Below are 20,487 nucleotides of genomic sequence, written 5' to 3'. Positions count from 1 at the left end.
TGAAGCCCCAATAAACTAGATGAGGGCCCTTTAAACGGAGACGGATGCTTCTGGATGCTTCTGTCACTCTTTCTTTATCCTCTGGTTTTGTCTTGCTGATGCATCACATTTCCTCTGCTTATACACATTAATAGGACACAGGGGTGTTCTGGCTACTGGGGGGGGGCACTTCAGGGCCCAGGGGTTTCCCCTCACACGCTAGGGCTGGGGCAAACTCCTCCTGCCTGTGATTTTCAGAGGCTGGACTCCCCCCCCCCCCCTGGGAAGACGAGAAGGATTAACCAGACCCACGGACCAAGGCTCAAGGAGAGAGGGGGGGGGCGCAAAGAAAGCCTTTCTACACTCTGCGGACAGCAAAGTGACAGGGATGAGCGAGGGTGTGACGAGGCCCGGGGAGAAGGTGCTGTGCCGTGCGATGCCACATCCCTGAGAAAATAAATCTTATATAAAATAATACATTTCCAGAAAAAAGGGCCGAGGGGGACTTGTGCACGTGCCCTGCTTCTGACGTGTCCTTTTTTAATAACAGACTATCACACAAAATCTCCTGAAAATTTTACCGAGGCGGGGCATGCTGCCCCTGATTCTAACAGCCGGCCCTCGAATAGTCTGGCAACGCCTCTATAAGGAATACTCCAACGCGAAGGAAAATCACTGAAAATATTTCTGTTTAACTTTGGGACAAAAATCCGACAAAAACAAAACTGCAGAACCTCATTCCCCAAATCAAATTTTATTCTCCATTATTCTCTCGAATATAAAGTCGGCACCAGGTGGACACAAATGCGGTGATATTACGGATGATGTCATCGACACGCTGCTTGACAGTCAGGAGATCATACAGACCGCCCTGCAGTAACACTCTGTATGTGATGTGGATCAGACTGTGCGTACCGCAGGTCAGTCAGAGTGTCCCTGAATTCAATGCGGCGCTCGGCTCCGCCCACTTACTACGCCGACGCGTAAATGCTGTTTCACATGCTCCCTTAATCAGGAAATGGAGTGTGCTGCCACTGCTTAACCCGGACAGAAGGTGCCCAAGGCACTGGAGACAAATACGAAATAAATATACATGAATGAAATATACAATAGTACTTTAAAACCGAAGCACAGCAGGTGACTAAGCCTTTTAGTTACTATGTTCTTTACTAGAGTACTAGAGTAAATTATGTTCCTTCGGATGTGCAAAGGCTGGTTTGGTCATGTTCGGGGCTCAGCGCCCCCTCTGCCTGATCAGAGCCTCTCCTCTGTAAACGGGAAGGGGGGTGTCCATCTATGGGGGGGCAAGCACCTATATACCCCTGCAACTCTCTGGCGGAGAGGCCCAACGGAGGCCCAAGCTAATGCTAACAATATTATGGGGCAACACCCTATAATATGGGGGCAGCCCCCCCCCCCCCCCCACCGCCCTTGATGCTTCAGTAGCACATGTGCCTCCATGCCCCTGCAACTCGCCATGTTAATGGAGATGTGGCGGTTCTGAATGTGACTCGGATGACCGCCCCCACGCCCCCACGTCCCCGGTCCTCTCGGGCTTGCAGATCCCACTTGGTTGTATGAGCAATTTAACCAGGATGGCCTTTCTGGAGAGGAACTAGGACAGCGATTCGTTTTCTGCAGACCTAAGGGCTCCTTCTGAGAAGGAGCTGACTAGCATCTCACGGCAAAATCCCTGCCACAGCGGCTCTAAGGAACAGCGCCCCCTGCGGCCCACATTAGCATCTGCGGCACGAGGGAGGTTCTAAGCCCAGTACCGCCGCAATTATCAGATACGGTTAAAAGTTTGGCATGGCCAGGGGTGGGAGGCGGCTGTGGGCCGTGACATCATTTCAGCAGTGAGACGCGATGTTCCTTCGCGGCCTATCAGCTAGGTCTGGAACAGGACACACAGCTGCCCCCCCACCCCAACTCCCCCGCCCTGCGTGTCTCATGCTTTATTTAGAGATTATTCAGACTAACGCAACTCACCAGCACAGCTAATGTCAGTTACTCAGACCATGTTCTCTGAGAGAGAAGTCAGTGCTCAAAAAACCGTGTATCAGGGTCTCTGGGGAGGAAAAGGTCAAACTGAGGGCTGAGTAAGGAGAGATGAGTGAGAACGTTTTAGCAAACCAGCAGAGGCAAAGTAACTGCTTACTAGAGGACTTGTGCTCGGGGTGTGGGGGCTGCTTCTGAGCGTGGAAAGGACCCCATCCTCTCGAGCATCAAACGACGCTCACCTTCAAGGCAAAGGTCTTCTTCCAGTGGCATGAGAGACCAATGCTAATGCTATAACCCCCCCCCCAAAACAAAAAGACAGGGTAACCTTCTAAAATGTAAACTCACAGAAGAAAAGGATGTTTCATTTATATACATGTTTTAATGTACAATAATGCAATGTCAGACTGACTGACATCCAGGTATCCAGAAAGACAGATTAATACACCTCTTAGAAATGTTAAGCAGTTTTCTTGCTGCACACGCAAGTACTCAGTGACCTTTGTTTTACATTTTGAGTCTGAGGCATCTTTTATTTTTCATGTATTAAACACCAAAAGTGCAGTGTAAGTACACCACTGTGCCCATATTCACATCGGAACAGAATTCAGCTGGGGGGACACATTTGCCCACCAATAGGCTGCAGGATTGAGAGGCGTCCTCAGCTCGCAGGACCGCTGATGATGTAACTTGCGGATGCAGCTGGGAGCAGAATGTGGCTTTTTCTGCTGCTTAATGCAGGGCTGGTGTGACTTTGATCAATGGGGGGCGGCGGGGAGGTCCAGCGGAGAAAGTTCAATGGTAAACCGGGCCAGAGTAATCGAGAAATCCACTGGTACCCCAGGCTAGAGTAACAGAGAAAACCACTAGAAAATTGTGCCAGAGTAACAGACAAATCCACTGGTAAACCAGATCAGAGTAACAGAGAAATCCACTGGTAAACCAGATCAGAGTAACAGAGAAATCCACTGGTAAACCAGACCAGAGTAACAGAGAAATCCACTGGTAAACCAGACCAGAGTAACAGAGAAATCCACTGGTAAACCAGGCCAGAGTAACAGAGAAATCCACTGGTAAACCAGACCAGAGTAACAGAGAAATCCCCTGGTAAACCAGACCAGAGTAACAAAGAAATCCACTGGTAAACCAGACCAGAGTAACAGAGAAAACCACTGGAAAATTGTGCCAGAGTAACAGAGAAATCCACTGGTAAACCAGGCCAGAGTAACAGAGAAATCCACTGGTAAACCAGATCAGAGTAACAGAGAAATCCACTGGTAAACCAGACCAGAGTAAGAGAGAAATCCACTGGTAAACCAGGCCAGAGTAACAGAGAAATCCACTGGTAAACCAAGCCAGAGTAACAGAGAAATCCACTGGTAAACGAGGCCAGAGTAACAGAGAAAATCAGCGGTAAATACATCCATAGTAAGCCCAAAGGAAGCCCCCAGAAACCAGGCCAGAGTAACAGAGGAGACCATCAGTAAACTGGACCAGAGTAATGGAGAAAACCATTGGTAAACCAGACCAGTTATGGAGACAACCAGCAGTAAACCAGGCTTTAAGTAACATGGAAAGCTACAAGTAAACCAGGCCAGAGTATAAATGAAACCCACTGGTAAACTGGGGCAGAGTAAAAGAAAGAACCACTGGTGAACCAGACCAGAGTACCAGAGTAAACCACTTGTAAACCGGTCACTTCTGTAAAACATCCCTGTCAAGTGATTCCGCATTATTCTACTCAGACTACAGGGCTGCTGGGCAGAGCAAAGGTGTCTGCAGAATTTTACTGGCATGTTTAACACGTGAAATACGTTAGCCAAGGTGTCCCTTTTGCAGACAGACACAGACAGCACTCTAAACCAGAGCTGGACCCTGCATGAACTTTCCATGGTATATCGCTATATTTTCAAAAGAGATGTGGGATGAGACAATACTGTTTATACCAATTTACTTTAATTACGTGTTAAAATCAGGGCTATCAGAGTTAATCCATATTTTTTTAAAATCACAACACTTACTTGGCTCATTTTGTTTTTTAAAACTGACAAATATTTTTAAAAAAAAATCATATATTTTAAAAAATCTTTGTCTCATGGGAAATGCAGTTATTAAATGCACTTCCAATGATTGGCATTCTTGCCAAATATGTTTTTTTTTGCTCCTAAACATTCACCTTCTGTTTTGAGAGCAGTGTCACAAGCTGAGGAGACACCTTCTTGGTAGATGCAGTGGAGGGTGACACTTCCATGTCGCGGCTTTTGTATTTGATCCACGCAACACTGATTTAAGCATAATTTATTATTGTCTTTATTCTGAGACTTCTGAATGGTTAAAGGAAAATTCTACACGTTAACAAGTAGAGAAGGATACCCTGTATTTGCATTTCATTTTGCCCACATTCTGTGTTGATAATAATTTTCTGGTATCTCACATGCTTGGCTTTGACTTACAAATGAAAGTTTAGCCCACTTCACAGAAAATACCGCGATACACTCACTATTACTGAGTAATAATAAGTAATGTATTACTAAGATCCAGTTTTTGGTCTGTATCCCCCAGCCTTACCCTAAATGCACATCCTTTCACTGCGAGACCCACAACCAGCCGTTTTGCACCCCCCCCAGCCCCCATCCTCCACCTAACCCACCCACAAACTCAATAACCTCTCAGCATTTTCAGCATTTTCTATGTTTGCATTAAAAACACACTGTCTGCTTATATATAAACAAACACACAGGGAATCATGCACTAAATGCATTAAATTACCCTGACTATATGAAACCCACGGAACCCTAATCATATTTCTGGATAAATTCACCTGTCACAGCCCTGCTTTAAAAACCCACAGTGTTTGGGCACGACCTATAACCAAAGGCCCCGTTTCGTGCAGCGGCCCGATCTGTGACCCTGCTCTGACTCGCTAACGTCCCAGAGAACCTTCCCGATGCAGCGTAACACCCCCATACTTTCAGCAAGTACCAGTGAATGTTAACAACACACACTAATACAACAATGTGCTTCCTACCTATAGGTAAATGAAACAGAACTAAAATGATCGGGAGCTGTGAAGAGCGGCGTGCCGGTACTATCGAGGTGTGTCTCCATTTCCACGCACACGCTCGACACCTCGGGAACATGGCCGTCTGTGAAGTAAGTACCGGAACGTGCAAGACCATCAAACGCTTCACTTCTTTATTGCTCTCCTTGCACTTACATTCACTCACTGTCAGCCCCCCCCCCCCCCCCCCCCCCAGCTCACCGTTATCGACAGCCTTTGACGTGACTGACATTTGCGCAAAGATTCCGTAGGACTGTAAGACTGCCGAGATGTCATGATGCAGATGATGTCATGACCGCGGATGTCATGATACATCAGGACCATAAGACCGAGAGGGTCACTGCTACATCACGACAGTAAGACCGCAAAGATCACCGATACAGTGAGACCATAAGGCCAGACCTGTAATGACTGCTCTCTGCTTGTTTAGCACGGACTGCAAGCTGTTTTCTGAGCTCATAAACCTTATATAAAACTGCATTACATAACAGCACTGGAGACAGTGCCCCGTGTGGTCAGCCAGCGGTCATCTGAGATGAACTCGCACGGTCTACCTTAGTGATCCTAGACCGTAACTTAGGAGGTCACACAGCACACAGCCGACAATCAGGGTCAAAGACACAACCGATTACTTCATCGCTAATGCTAATGCAATTAAACCCCTGAGAGCCACCCAGAGGCTGAATCTCACCAGGCTAAAATTTAAGTGGTTCCATAAAAACTGCTGATGTCAATTAAAAAGAAATCCAGCATCCCGTGGTATTACAGTCCCCGGCAAATAGATCTTAACAGAGCATCTTTAATCAAGGGCAGTGCACCGCTGCTCAAACAGAGTCAGGACAGACTGGGAGAACAGCAGAGATGACCTCTGTCACTGGCGTCCATGTGGGGATTTTCTAGAACAGCCTGTCTCACTTTTTATAGGCAATCTGTGGGTTGTGCTCAAGGAATTTTCAGGAAGTGAAGAGTAGACTACAGTGATAATGCAAAACCTCCAAATCAGCAAAGCAGAGTCGTCGTTTTGGATAAAAGAAAAACTAGCCGTAAATGAAAGACTGTGTAGAATTCTTTGTTGCAAATACAGATCCGTTAGTTTAAAGATATATGGGTAATTCAGAGGCAAATATTGCTGGCAATGACCAATGAGCTCTCAAGCCGAATGGTACCTGTGTCGGGGCCTATTGATCAGCCAGCGCACAAGCAAGACGCGCATTACGAGTTATGGGCGACACTTCCGGGAGGCCCAGACAATGTCAGACGTTACCGGCAGGCCTGTTCCCGCACTCAGCGGGAGGCGCGCAGTGCCAGCAAATGTGATTAGAGAGGGTGGTGTGCAGAGGACCCACAGCTGGCCGGCACGTGCCTGTTCCGGGAACACAGCTGCGGGGGGGCAGACACGGGGTCGTGTGGCAGAAGTCCAGCTCAGCGTGGTCAGGTCTGGCCCAGCCTGGCAGGCCGATGATGCACACTGAGCCGAACCCAAGCAATGACACCAAAAATGGATCAGAAAATCCAGCTGTGCCTGTCCCCCAAGTGTCCTACTGCCAGTGAGGGGTGGGGGCTCTTTGGGGCCTGCCTTGCATGAATAAATCAACAAGGAAAACAAGTTTATTGGCCCCAGCCTCCTTTAAGTGCCCTATGAAATCCCTCTAAACACTCATCTGCAGGTCCTGCAGCTCTCTGAGGGGCTCGAGGGCAGCAAGTGGATCCTGGTCAGAATGTGGAAATTTTGCACGATTGTTAATATGTATTTTGGCATCATTCACGTTACTTCTTAAAGGCACTGTGGATAAACTGGCGATGAGAGGCTGGAATAGAATAGGGTTCCCTCTCTTTCAGACAGAATCAGTACAGTGTGAATCAGGAGTTAGAAAAACTTCACACATGCTACTACATTTATATATTTTCAGTAATAACAGAATAAACAGGAAAGTGTGCAGGAATTAACCAAATCAACTCCATTTATAACAAGATTTCCCTAAGCTGTCCAACAGCTCAGAGCCTTGTGCTAACAATGCAGAGCTTGTGGGTTCAGATTCCATAAAGCACACATAAATTGTACCTCCTCACTATAAGGCTTTTTTTTTGGGGGGGGGGGGGTGTTCTGACTCAGTGGGCTAAGCCTCTGTGCCTGTGATTGGAAGGTCACTGGCTAGAGATCTGGCAGAACAATCACATGTCCGTGGGCCCTGAAGCAGGGCTCAACCCCCAGCGCCGGGGGCACTGCGTGCTGGGTGGTCCTGCACTGTGACCCCCTCAGGCTCGCTCTCACCTGTATATGTGTCTGTCATTGAGAGCAAGACGGGGCAGGTGAAAAGAGAATTTACTCACAGGGATTAATAAAGGATCTCTATTCTACTCTGAATAAGAATGGGCTGTAATAAAAAAAACAATTAAACTGTATTTGCCGACAAAAAAATTGTAAATACAATCCAGTAACTAGCAGGTAAGCGTGCACAAGCAGCCTGCGGTAACTGGCCGACTTAACTGAAGATTAGAATGATTTTTGTGGGCAGTGGTGGCTTAATGGTTAGGGAAGCGCAGTTGTAATTGAAAAATTACTGGTTCGAATCCCTAACCAGCACAGCCCCACTGCTCCCTGGGCGCTGAATTAGCTGCCCCCCTGCTATATCACATATGGGTTAAATGCAGGGGTCTCATTTTGTTCTTGTGTCAAGAATGACCATTGATCATCTAATTCTAAAAACCACAGTTCATCATTCTGCATTTACTAGCAGCTTAACACATTTAACATTTTCTTCATACTGCTGACCCTATTACCTGAGTTACCCCCCCAGCGATCTGCAGATTTCCATCACTGGGATCTCACTCCAGTGTGGCAGGCCTCTCGCATGCAGCCCAAGGGCACCGATGCGGCGCCGTTAGCGGGACCGGCACATGTCAATCGCAGCCTGTAATTTTCCACGTCTTCGGAGCGCTAAAACACTGTCCCCGAAAGTCTGAAAAGTCGCAAAAGCTCTACCACACGCCGAAGATGGATACGTACCATTCCATCAACAGGAGCCAAAGGAGGCAGATCACGTGGCCACAGAAACGCTATTAAACATTACAGCGCTTCCTGTTTTTATTGCATTCGATAGAGGGAAGGAGAAGCGAGATGGAAAGGCATTATTTCCAGTGACAGGTGAAATACAATCGCAGTCTCCTGCTTAACTCAGCACATTAATAACCGGTATTTCTGCTTTCATTTTTACCATGATCTGTAAGTGTTGTCGGTCCTCAGGGAAACATCTGACAATTTACCTTTTCTCGTGGGCTCTCCTGACCTCAGCGCTTCTAAGCTTCGGTCCAATCTTAGGAAACCCTATTACCCGAAAACAGCTCTTAGTTTAACACTAAGAAAATGTCGCCGTTACAGGTGGAATTATTAGATTGAATTCAGAGTTCGGTACTCTTTAATACTGCATCATTTTGTTTTGTCTCAAACTGATGCCATTTCCATCACCTTCTGGATCATTCCGGTTCAACTTTTTTTTCTGGCCCAAATTATATAACAATAATAAAAACTCCACACAAACAAATAAGACTAACAAAACCTGTATTTTAAGTCAAACACAAGGTGACCTTTCCTGCCAAAAAAAACTGCAAAAAAGACCTCGTTGAATAAACACTATGTTGCGTTTTTCAGACCAGATGCTGTGTTTGTGCGCTATAAAATAACCCATTGGGGATGATGGAAGCTGACTGGCCGGGATCCCTGAGTTAGCCCTCACATCGCCCTGACCGAGGTCAATGCAGTGAGCCAGCAGGCAGCCCATGTGACCTGGCTTCGTACCACTGGATATGTCTGAGATGTTCCAGCCCGCTCAGAGAGCCCTGCTGTGTCTGGCATGAGATACTACATGATTTCCAGAAGACACTTGACTTGGTCAGTCCTACCTTAGAAGGTGGGGTTTTACTAAACAGCTCATGAAGTCAAAGCTGTATAATTTTTCAGTGTAACTTTTCCACAGATCAATATATCCTTCTAAATAAACCACTTCAGTAAACAGCCCTTCTTTCCCTGAAAATGTAATCCACAAAATTAATTTGAACACCATTCTATGAATAAACATCATGCATACTTCTTATATTATAGTGCAAAACATAATTTAGAGTAAAAAGAAAAAGAAAAATGTGAGTAAAAGTTATACTGCTATTTCTGTGAAACAAATTATATTTAAAATGTTCAGTGTAAATGATTTATAAGTATCATTTGCAAGACTCGATTTGCAAAATCCCTCAACTAAGTTATCATCTTGAAAAATATATAAAGCATAATCTGAGTATAATTACAAGAATCCAGCCTCAATGTGGAATAACGCGTGGAATAATGGGTATTTTAAGAGAAAGTTTTCACCAATGTCATTGTTCCTCTTCACAGATTAACATGTGAACTAGCAATATCCGCCATCAGCGGATTAAAGCCTGACTACGACAGGGCGAGTGGCCTTGAGGAGCTGGAAGCACTCGTCAGGAATATACCCGCGTTCTTCATCGAGGGAGTCATCCTCCCTGTTTGATACATACTGACACTACAGCCATAGTTTCATCTCCAGAGACATGCGGATTCATTTGTAGCAACCAGGAGGGATGTGGGAGATGGCAGGTTTGTGTTAGAGATCTTTACGCCACGCAGACACAAACACACGAGCAGCACCCTCCCGGATCACATCCTGTATGAGAGCACAGAAAAACTACATGACTGTGCCGTTTTGGATCTGCACAGGGCCGGCCGCACTCTGAGCAGGAGCTGTATGACATACGATAAATACTCTGCCTTTTGAACCTGCCTCATACTCCCACTTTGTGTCACGCAGAATCCCAGACGCAGAAGCTCGAATTCTTAGGGCTTTAGATCGATGGTTGGACCGTCGCCAAAAGAGTTGGCCTCTGTTTGAATGAAAAAATAACGCTGTGGCTTCTCTGCAGGTCACCGCTGCCCAGAGGCCAAGCCGCGTCCCGTAAAAAAGTACCCAAGGGCCCTTTCTGACTGCACCTCCGCTCGTACTCCTGCCTGGGACCAGCACAAGAGCCTTTGGTGATATTTTTTTAGGCAAGACCCAGAGGGTGGGCTGAAGAGTCTGAAGCTTGATATTCGCTAGTCCAATGTTTCTCAGTCCAGCCCTCAGGGACCCACAGTCAGTCCACATTTTTGCTCCCTCACAACTCCCTAGGGAGCAAAAACATGGACTGTCTGTAGGCCCACGAGGACCAGTTTTGGAAACATTGCTCTAGTCAAAGCGGGGGGGTGATTATTTTTTTTTTTGTCTTTTCAGTGTTATCTGTTACTTTTCCATACATAATGACCGTGTGTTATAGGGGACAGCTTCGGTTCTGCTGGTGTCGGCTCAGGATGTGCACTGCACTGCACTGCACTACACTACCAGGCACTGGTCAGACCGAGGTATCTATCGCTTATTTTTCCACAGCATGTCACCCAGCTTCTTAAAAAACACACAGCCTCTGAGATGTGTAGGCTGATGAGCGCAGCTGTCAGAGATTTTGAAATTAAACGTGTTATTTTTACAGTCTCCCCTGCGTGATATTCAAAGAGCTTTATGTCTTATTTTCCACCGCATGCAAAGCAGGAGTGGCCCAAGATTTTCCGTCGCAGAGCATAGGTTCCCAAACCCCAGTCTGCTATTCCACCGGGCCTTAAATTACAGCCAATACTGAAGTACTGTGTCCCATATCCATCCACGAAAATACGACTTTTCTCCCACATTTCCGCACACATTGTACTCCCCCATTGCCCATTCTACCGGTGAAATCTTTTTACGATGTAAACCGATTCGTCAAACGGTTGGGGACTCCTAGTAGAGACGACTCAAGTAAAATTCATTTGAAGAGGGAGGCTGAGATCACACCCCTCTCATATTGGGTAAATTATTGGGGGCGCTGTGTGGCTTAGGACACTGTTTGTGATCAAATGGTCACTGGTTCAAATCCCAGGCTCAGCAGAGTGATGTCACTGTTGGGCCCTTGAGCAAGACCCTTAACCCACAACTGCTGTAGGGACTGACTGAGCCTGCTTTCCCAAGGATGCACATCACTTTGGGTAAAAGTGTCTGCTAGATTAATTAAATGTACTTTAGCCACAACACCCATTTTGACTAGACAAAGTCTGCGGAGAATGCGGGGTATCGGGGGATAATGGACACGCCCATAACTCACCTGCAGGCAGGATCTCAGCTGCACATGAAAGGCTTAAAGGAGCACCTCTTGCTGAGGATTGCATAGATGTCTGGGTCACGACCCTTGATCATTTGTACACTTTTATCTAAAGTGTGTAATCATTTTTATCCGTTTAAACAACCGAGTTTAGCTGGTTCAGACATACATCTAGAAACTGCTTACCTAGTACAGTGTTGGGTGATGTTGGGGGGGACTGGATCCTATCCCATGCTGGGACTTTAGCAGGCACCATTACGTGTTTTCCCATAATGCTGTAGTGCTCCATATAATTAAGACAGATGCCTGTCAGTCAGGTCTTCAAGCCACATGGCCTTATTTAATACTGATATAAAAGGGGCTCTGTGGGTCACCAATCAGGTGCAGTGTGAGATTACACACCACATGCAGAAGTCAGGCCTCCGCTGCCGTCAGAGCAGGGGCTGCCCCAGGGTCTGCCGAGTGTTACTCCTAATCACAGCACGGTGATCCCCCAATATAACTAGATTTATATTGCAAAACCTGAACATCAGAACAGCATTTTATTTTGCTGTTAAAAAACAGAAAATAAATAATAACAGGCAGGCATCTCCAGTACATTTAGTAGGAAAAGGTAGAGGAAAGTGCTTCAAGCAAACGCCCCAGGTCACAAGACACTAGCCAGTAATGCTTCATTAAACTTCATTTAGCACACATTAGTTGATAACCTACAATAGACCATGCAACAACTACAGACCATACTAAATATCTTTAAGAAAGGCTAATCTGAATGGCATCTGTTAAACGTTTTTCAGGCTTGACATGTCCAAAGACGAAATCTGAACTCGTCTAGAAACATACGTTCATTAATGCTACACAAACTGCGTTTTACTTACTCCAGTAACTATTATAAGGTAACACGGGTCCATATCAGTCTTCATAGCTCAGATTATAGACACTGTGTAAACCTGCATATATTTCAGTTACTAAATTAGGCCTAGCTTAATCACACCATTGAATTGTTGTCAAAAGTGAATGTCTGTACGAGGTCTAAATTAATATATCCAAACTGCGTGTTATTGTGGTAGAGATAAGTCATTGTAGTGTTACAAGCAAATTCAACATATACATATATTTCCTGGAGAAAGTATTAGTCACAACACTTTAACACCACATTTTATAAGAGACACCATTGGGAAAGCAAACGCAAAATATGCTGATCGAAGTTCAAATAGATAAGTCGTAAAAATTGGGGGAAACGGAGATTTAATACATTTTTATTATACTATTATTAAAGATACCGTAAACAGATCACGTCGACTGTATAACAGCGGGCTAAATAAACAGGAAACTGCGCTAAAGCAGTGTACGCTTTCGGTACTAAGCAGAGCAAAACAAACCCAGCATCCCTTCTTCACCTTTCTGTCTTATTAAATTATCGGATTTAAAAAGTGAGCATTATGAAAAACACTGATATTATAACACACAGGTAAAGAATCGTTATCTGAGTATTCATACAGAAACCAGCGCTTTCTATTAGAATATTTTCCAGTTAGTCAGCTAATGCTGTCTTGACATTTAAAAGCAGCACATCTGCATTGCCGGCCCCCCACACCCCTGTCCGGCTCTTTCGGCACTTTATCCATATAAGACGCGACTTAACACGGGCACGTAGCGACCCCTCCACCTGCTCCGTCTGCAGCGATGAAACTGCTCCCTCCGTCAAAGATCTCACATCAACGACAATGATGCATCGCTAAAACAGAAAAAGCCGCCTTACCACCGTCCGCTCAGTCCTTACTCCTCATCGTCTGCATTTCTTCGGTTTCCCTTATAATAAGCCCTTATAATAAAAGCGGCTGGGAGATCGCCCTACCCGCGCCGGCTCCGCACCGCTCCGCTAACCCCCGTGTCATTCCCCGCTGCACCAGCAGCATAAAGTCACTCCTCCCCCGGCATCCTGACGTCAGGGGCCGGCCGCATCCAGTCTCCTCCGCTTCAGTTCGCCCGTTTTGGCGTCAGTTAAAGCCGGGAGGTGGGCTTCCCGTTACGGGGGGTTGGTGGGCGTGAAAATGGCGAAGGAGCTCGTTTAACACTCCTGGCTGCATAGCTGCACGTTTGTGCTGAGCCAGAGGATGGCGCTTGGTTCCATCACGGCACGTCGGACTCGGACTCCGTAGTGATGTCTAACGATTTCCCGGCACGGGCCTGTCGCTCTCATATTGGGTTACACAGTTTTCTCAGAATCTGGAGGGTACGGTGTTGTAGGAGTGCCTTGCTGTCATCCGTAATGAGGACAAGTCAGTTGATAAGACTGTACTTTTAGTGTCCTAAATAGTTTGGTGTCCTAAATACAATGGCATGCTGAAGTGTGGTCCTGTGGTTTTAATCCAGGTCATCTGTACAGCATGTGGGCAGCACAGTGGCCTCTCACCTCCTGGAGCTCTGTGTGTGTCTGGGTGGTCAATGTATAAATTCATTACATTGTGGGGAATTAAATATTCCTACAATGTGATTTAAAATGACTGTTATTTTGACCTTGTGGGGATCAAAGAAATCAGTTTTATAAAAATCTGTGACTGCAATAATCAAAAAAGAAAAAAATGGCAAAAGTCTTGTATTTTGTTTAATTACTTGTGGTTAAGGATAGGGCTGGGTAGGGGTTAAGGTCATCATTGTTGGCATTTGGGCTGTTCCCATAGAAATGAACAGACAGTCCACCCAAAGATATGAATGCAAACATGTGTGTGTGTGTGTATGGAGAGAGAGGGGGGGGAGAGTTTGCAGGTTTTCTCATGTTTCAGTGAGTTTTCTTTTGGGGGACAGGGGTACTTCAGAGGGGGCGGCATGGTGGTGCAGTCGTCTCCGCCTGGGTCACATGTGTGTGGAGTTTGCATGTTCTCCCCATGTCGTCATGGGGTTTCCTCCGGGTACTCCACAGTCCAAGGACATGCCGAGGCTAACTGGACTTGCTAAATTGCCCGTAGGTGTGCATGCGTGAGTGAACAGTGTGTGAGTGTGCCCTGCGATGGGCTGACCCCCCATCCTGGGTTGTTCCCTGCCTTGTGCCCATTGCTCCAGACCCCGACCCAGTAGGATAAGCGGTTTGGAAAATGGATGGATGGATGGATGGATGGATGGATGGATGGGTACTTCAGAAACATATCAACTGCATTCCTGGTTTCTGGGCATTTCAAAGAGTCAGTGGAGAAACTGTTTAGATAAAGAAATCAATATGAGCACAGTTAGTGATTTTTGTCCCTGTAAGTCTTTTTGGTCATTTTCATGTGGTTGACTAGTTTGATGAATAGATTTGCATTTTCTCACACTGTAACGGAATGCTTTGGAACACTGTAAAATGCTGGATTGGTCTATACTGACCCAGCCACTGTGCTGGGCAGAACCAAGGCCACTCTCAAAGCGATATTCTTAGTTTTTGATCAGCATCATTAATAATTGCTGCAAAATCACCAGCTCAAGACAGGAGCTGCCCTAACCTTGGCAGGCTGCTGATTTATGCTGGGAAGAGAATATTCATGTGCTACATAATTGGCGGCATTGAAATAAAAATGTATTTATCTAAAGAATTGGGGCCTGTATGTTATCTATATTACTGTGCTGTTCTAATGCTAGCTGGAGAAAGCTTCCTTCAGGACATCACTAAATAACAGCTTTATTTTTCTGGAGGCACGATGGCCCTTTGGGGGAGACTGTGGCTGTGATTGGAAGGTCATCAGTTCAAATTCCATGGCTAGCAGACTGATGTCACTGTTGGGCCCTTGAGCAAGGCTCTTAACTCTTGCTTGGTTATTGCTCCAGGTATAGCCAATCAATGGCCTGATAATGCACTAATACCCCAAGCTTTACTCTCATCTGTATGTGTGCATATGTCACTAAAAGGAGAGCATGATGGGATATGCAATTAGAAGCATTCAAATGCTCCAGTATTCGTACAAATGGGAAATAATGCTTAATTTTATATGAGATCTAGGCCAGATGTTCTGTATCCATTTTACATCATCTTCCATTGCCAAAGACCAGTTCCAATACTAAGTACAGAGGATGGTAAAAATCCCCGGATGTTGGTCTTGCTCCACCCCAAATATCAAGGATGCATCATTTGCATGCTCTCCGAACGAGAGCAATACCATGATTCACCGTGCCCCAAGTTCATTCCTGGAAGGCGAGTTAGCAAGTAGGGTCTTTGCATTCTTGGTATTCAGATTCACCCACTCTGTCTGCATGGGATGCATGTGAGGCTTTTCTGGATTGGTGGTAGATGAATTGCTATCTCTGGACTGTGTTTGGGCTGGGCCTCGATAAATGGTTATGGAAGTTGATGGATGCTTTTTTTTAAATGGGGTTATATTTTATAGAAGAGAAGTCCCATCCAATTGTGAGACGGTTTGTCTTAACATCCCTGGTGGAACAGTTCTGGTCATCTTTGGGCTGAATGCAATCCCCCCATTTACCGGACTGCGAGACGGCAGAAGGAGGCAGCGACCGGGTAAGTACAGTCGCTCCATGCAGCTGGTGCTAGATCCGGGAGGGCGACGTGTCACATGGGGACTGCAGTTTGCACATCTCATGCCATGAAGAGGTTACAGAAGGAGCCAGAGTCTTACAGGCCCCGTGGTGAATAGTTTAGCTGCACCGTGCTGGGGATCCCACGGTCAGTGATGGGTTCTAGACCCACACAGCCCAACCTGCACAGCATCTGCCTCCTGAATCATCAGCTCACTCATCTTATGTCAAATGATTAGACCATCTGAAGAATCTTAGCAATTCAGCAGCTGTTTATAGCATTAATAAGGAAACATTTGGACTGACACTAGATGATTCGTGATTGATTTTTACAATACAGACTAGAGTTAGTTGCTTTTTTTCAATCGACTACATTTAACATTGCCACCTTAACTGATGTCAAGAAGGACACCATGAGCTACTTCAGGTTTTAACTACTTAAACTGAAAGGCTCCCGTGCTCGGCTAAGTAATTCAGTTCTTCTTGCACTTTTACTGGTTTGTTTCCTTGATTGAAGGACTCATCCAGCTGTTTCACATGAACATTAGTGACACATGCATGATTACAGGTGACTAACCAATCAGCACACAGCTAAGAACTCCGTGCTGAAGTGAAATCCAGGTCCTTTTAATTGAAATGGTAGTTTACAAATTCTGTTCTAGCTCCAAGTATCCTTCCTGACATGGATTAGGTGGTAACCATAGACTGAATCTCTGTAGACTACTGCAGTCATACTGGAGGTAAAACAGTTTGAAAATGACACCATACCCACAACTGGCTGACAGCTACTCCACTGTGAGCAGCCCTCTCTCTGCTGTCTTGGGCCCAGTCTGGTTGTACTCCTCCTTCTCCCTCCTCCACTCCACCAGGCCTCATCTGAGATTCAGTTCCAAATGATTTGGGTCACAATTTCACGGCCGAGCTGGTGGCAGGAATGTACGGGAAGGTCTCGGGCCCATCAGGCCGACGGGGGCTCACAGCAGAAACGTATGAGCCACAGCTGCGCTCCCACTACCGATCCGAGTCTCCGCTCGCACCCAGGTTCGTCCCGAGTCCTGGAACACCAAACCTGAAGCTCCCTCTCGGATGCTCCCAGCCAATCTGACAGGATTGCTATCTATTGAAACACACCTTTTTTTTTTTTTGGTTACGGCTTCCCGTCAAGAACTAAATGACGCAATAAACGCCAGACTGCTGCAAAATTCTCGCATCGAGGGGAGACTCTCAGCGACTCACTTCCAACCCCCCGCTGTTCATTGACCTGGAGTGAACGCAAAGGGCGACGACGCTGTGCTCAGATGCGACAGCCTGCCATGCAGACGCCCCCTTTTCAGGGAGCACTCAGCCCCAGCTGGCAGATGCCGAGGACGGCGTGACACGTCATGTGTGCTGGAGGGCAGGGGACAGGAGTGGGGATGAGACAGCCGCCTTGAGCGGGGGAACATTTGTACGCGCCTTCAGACCCACGGCTCAGCTCTGCATAAACAGAGATCTCCTTCCTTCCTGGGGCAGACGAGATGTTTCTTTCATAGCAGTACTGAGTTTGAATATGTAAAAGTTCCTGGTGCGTTTCACCTTTAATTATTAAAGAAGATGAAGATAATTGCCAAGTGATTCTAGACATAGGTCATAGGAACGTGGGGGGGGGGGAGGGGGGAGATGGAAGACTGTAGAACTAGTATAAAAATATTGTATAGAAAAAGGATATTATGAAAAGGCAAAATAACATGATGCATTCCTAATAAAAATTTAAAAAATTACATAATATGTACAGAGATTGAGGTAAAACCACCATCTTAGCCACAGAAATCATCGGCATTGTTTTCAGTCAGGTTAGCACCAAGCCAAAACTGTAAATCATTTAAGCAGTGACAGTATTTAGTGCCCATAGCTGGAAAAAAACAGGAAAATGGACAAAATTGGGAAAGTCCTTAGTAACCCAGATAGGCGAAAATCTAGGGAAATTTCAACCTGCATCAAACTGAGAAGTAAAACGTTTCATTAAAAAGCGTAACATCAAGCTACTGTTCACTGATGCTTAGCTAAGTAGAGATGCGTTTATATACATTTTTTCATCCAGATTCTCATGAAGTGAAATAATTCCAGAAAAAAGGTTACGTTTTTTGCTTACATTTAACATTTGAATCATTGTCTTTCACTAGTAAACGTTTTCTTGTATTAATTATAAAACCAGAGCTCGGGCAGAGAATTCAAACAAATCATTCTCAGCCATCTTATGACCTGATATTTCCCCCCCCCCCATCATCAAAGGATATGAGAAACGTTTCCTTAATAGAGGTGAATGAAACTAAAACCTGAAACATTAATGCACCCTTTCGCTTTGCATAGGAACACATCTTTCTGAATAATTTTACAGCCATTACTCACCCAAAACAGCACACTTCACATAGGTAAATTTATTTATTCATTTAGTTTTATCATAAAAAAACACCACAGATGTATAAATAAAAATGCATTAAAGAAATCAAACAATAACTAACTGAAAGTAGCTGGCTATGAAACTCATTTAAAATGTCCTGCCAGGTCTGGGGTCTCCCTCATCCCTTCGTCGGTGGCATATATACAGAAATCACAGTAATAAATTATAAATATATACAGTCCAATCTGTTGGCTTTTTTCTTCATTGGATAGACACACATCTGCCCCACCATTCATTCAGCAGCATTGGAGCCGGTGTCTAAAAGAGATCAGAAAAATCATTAGTTCATCAGATGTTCATTAAGGTTAATAACTTTCTTCCAAGCCAGGTGAAACTTCTCATGATGACTTTTAAAGAGATTTGACTCCTCCAGCCAGATCAACCCATGAATTCATTCTCCTGAACCATGTTACGAATCAATAAGTTGCCGTTTGAAGTTAACCAATTAGCTTTACAGTTTTCCTACTTATCAGAAAAGACTCGGTTAACTCCTTACTTTTCCCATCACAGGCAACAATCTTAACTTTGTCCACCTTCACCAGGTCAGTCACTTCTCTGAACTCCACGTCATTCAGTACAAATGTCCACACATTGTCACAGAACCGGTAGGTGTTCAAAGAACCCTGAAAAGCAGAGAACAGTCAACAGATTCTAAATGCTAAACTTAATACATTAGCAACAAATCTATGCAAAGTGCCCCCCCCAACCCCTAGACAAGACCAAGAAGCTATTTTTACAAAGCGCCACTGCCCTCTTGTGGGCTAATGGTAGACCATCGCTAATCGAAAGCCTTGAAAAGATCAGACAAGCAACCCTGGAGGAGGACACAAAATACAGTGTGGACACGTGGTATCCAGGCGCGGCCGCGCGCCTACTCACCCGGAAGTTGACCCTGTTGCGCACGCGATTGGCCAGGGCCGTGTTAATGGCTTTGTCAAACTGTAGGAGGACCTGAAGCGCCAGTTGCGGGGTGATCTGCTGACTCTACGGGCAGAGAGCGGGACATTTTAGTTGCTTAACTTGCACAGGGGGGTGCTTTTAAGGTAGAAAACTACAATGACCCTTAAGTAATCCCAGCACTTCTCACTAAGGCCTACCTGCCCTTTACGACTAAGTAACTGGAAATAAACATCAGCGCAGCACATAAAACATAGATCGTGTCATTTGATATAAACAAGATTGCTGTTAAAATATGCCAGATTACTAAAGTTTGTGGAGTATAAGAATATATTGTTGCCTTCAAACTCGCAAACATTCACTAAATCATCATACTACAGGCTGCGGTTACATGTAGAGGATTCGGAGCCTGTTCAAAACCATTCAAACCGCACTCCCATCTAAACCCCACGTAGCCGGTTTGCGGAGGAGGGAGTATGAGCCGCTTTAATATGACGCCATTTAATCAGCTGGCTCCGGTGCAACTACATGTTTACGGTTTCAAACATCGCCGCCCAAATGTTGCTGATCAGCATGAAGAGCCACTGCAATCGGCCATGACATTTCGATTTTGATTTTAACCACTTGGATAACAACAAACAGGAATTCTGGGCGCACTTCTAGCCCGCTGCATATTCTCCTGATGCTGTTAAATGAGATTAACAATCCCGATGAACGATCAACTCCACAATCTCTTACCTGAATAAGCTCATCGAGACTCTCCTGTAGACTGTTTCCCAGCGTGGTGTTTCTGTACAGCTGATAAGCCATGATAGCCGCGAACGATGCAAAACGGAGCGCGTCTTTAGAAAAAACTGGGAGCTTCGCAGGCCTTCCGGGCCTCATCGGCAGGAACCAAGGACTGCCTACGGTACGCCGCCAGGGACATAATACATCACCGCCGTTGTCAGCTAGAAACGCGGAATCGAAAATATAAGGATGGACGTAAAAGGCAAATTTCTTAAATTGTCATTCCGTTCTTCTTTTCATACATATAATGCGTAAATTTTAGTTGAATCACGCTAACACCATGCATCGACGTTGACTTGATATTACTTTTAGCGAATATTAAAAATCAGGGAACATATTAAGCGTGACGTTTTAACAATTTAAAACTATTTTTCCTGGCTGATGTTTTAAGGAGACTACGAGGATTGCATCATTTTTGTTTTGTAGTAATTCCTAAACGTATGACAGATACGAAGCGTTAACAAAAATGCGCTTACTACCAAAATACGGCTTCTAATCTGTAAACTTAACATGGTAGCAATGTGAAGTTTTAATACATGAGTATTTTGTTTTCTTTATTAAAGTTAGTTTGGGAATTGCAGTTAACTACAGCCATGCTCAAAAGTTTTGAGAATGTTTCTGTGGTATACGCAAGTATAATTACAAG

General features: G+C 45.3%; 2 protein-coding genes across 2 annotated transcripts in view; both read right to left on the bottom strand.

Moving 5' to 3' along the window:
• Positions 1-13,267, bottom strand: part of LOC125751962 (OTU domain-containing protein 7A-like) — a 49,633-nt gene extending 36,366 nt beyond the window's left edge. The window contains exon 1 of the mRNA XM_049031429.1: positions 12,972-13,267. The gene's annotated coding sequence lies outside the window, so the exon portion shown is untranslated. The remainder of the gene's footprint in view (positions 1-12,971) is intronic.
• Positions 13,268-18,117: 4,850 nt separating this feature from the next.
• On the bottom strand, positions 18,118-19,969 carry gtf2a2 (general transcription factor IIA, 2). Its single transcript, XM_048969527.1, has 4 exons — positions 19,791-19,969; positions 19,035-19,139; positions 18,652-18,778; positions 18,118-18,413 (listed from the first exon to the last, which is right to left on the bottom strand). Exons 1-4 carry the CDS (start codon positions 19,935-19,937, stop codon positions 18,388-18,390), a joined length of 405 nt encoding a protein of 134 aa, XP_048825484.1. The 5' UTR covers positions 19,938-19,969; the 3' UTR covers positions 18,118-18,387.
• Positions 19,970-20,487: the final 518 nt, after the last annotated feature.

The sequence above is a fragment of the Brienomyrus brachyistius genome, chromosome 11 (genome assembly GCF_023856365.1).
Source record: "Brienomyrus brachyistius isolate T26 chromosome 11, BBRACH_0.4, whole genome shotgun sequence".
NCBI classification, from domain to species: Eukaryota; Metazoa; Chordata; class Actinopteri; order Osteoglossiformes; family Mormyridae; genus Brienomyrus; species Brienomyrus brachyistius.
This window is presented reverse-complemented; position numbering and strand designations above follow the sequence as displayed.

Excerpts from the sequence above, each read along its gene's own strand:
- gtf2a2 (XM_048969527.1), bottom strand. The coding sequence starts at position 19,937 with ATGAGGCCCGGAAGGCCTGCGAAGCTCCCAGTTTTTTCTAAAGACGCG. Across the intron at positions 19,140-19,790 it reads GTCTCGATGAGCTTATTCAG|AGTCAGCAGATCACCCCGCA; the intron begins GTAAGAGATTGT and ends CTCTGCCCGTAG. Across the intron at positions 18,779-19,034 it reads GCAACAGGGTCAACTTCCGG|GGTTCTTTGAACACCTACCG; the intron begins GTGAGTAGGCGC and ends TCTGCTTTTCAG.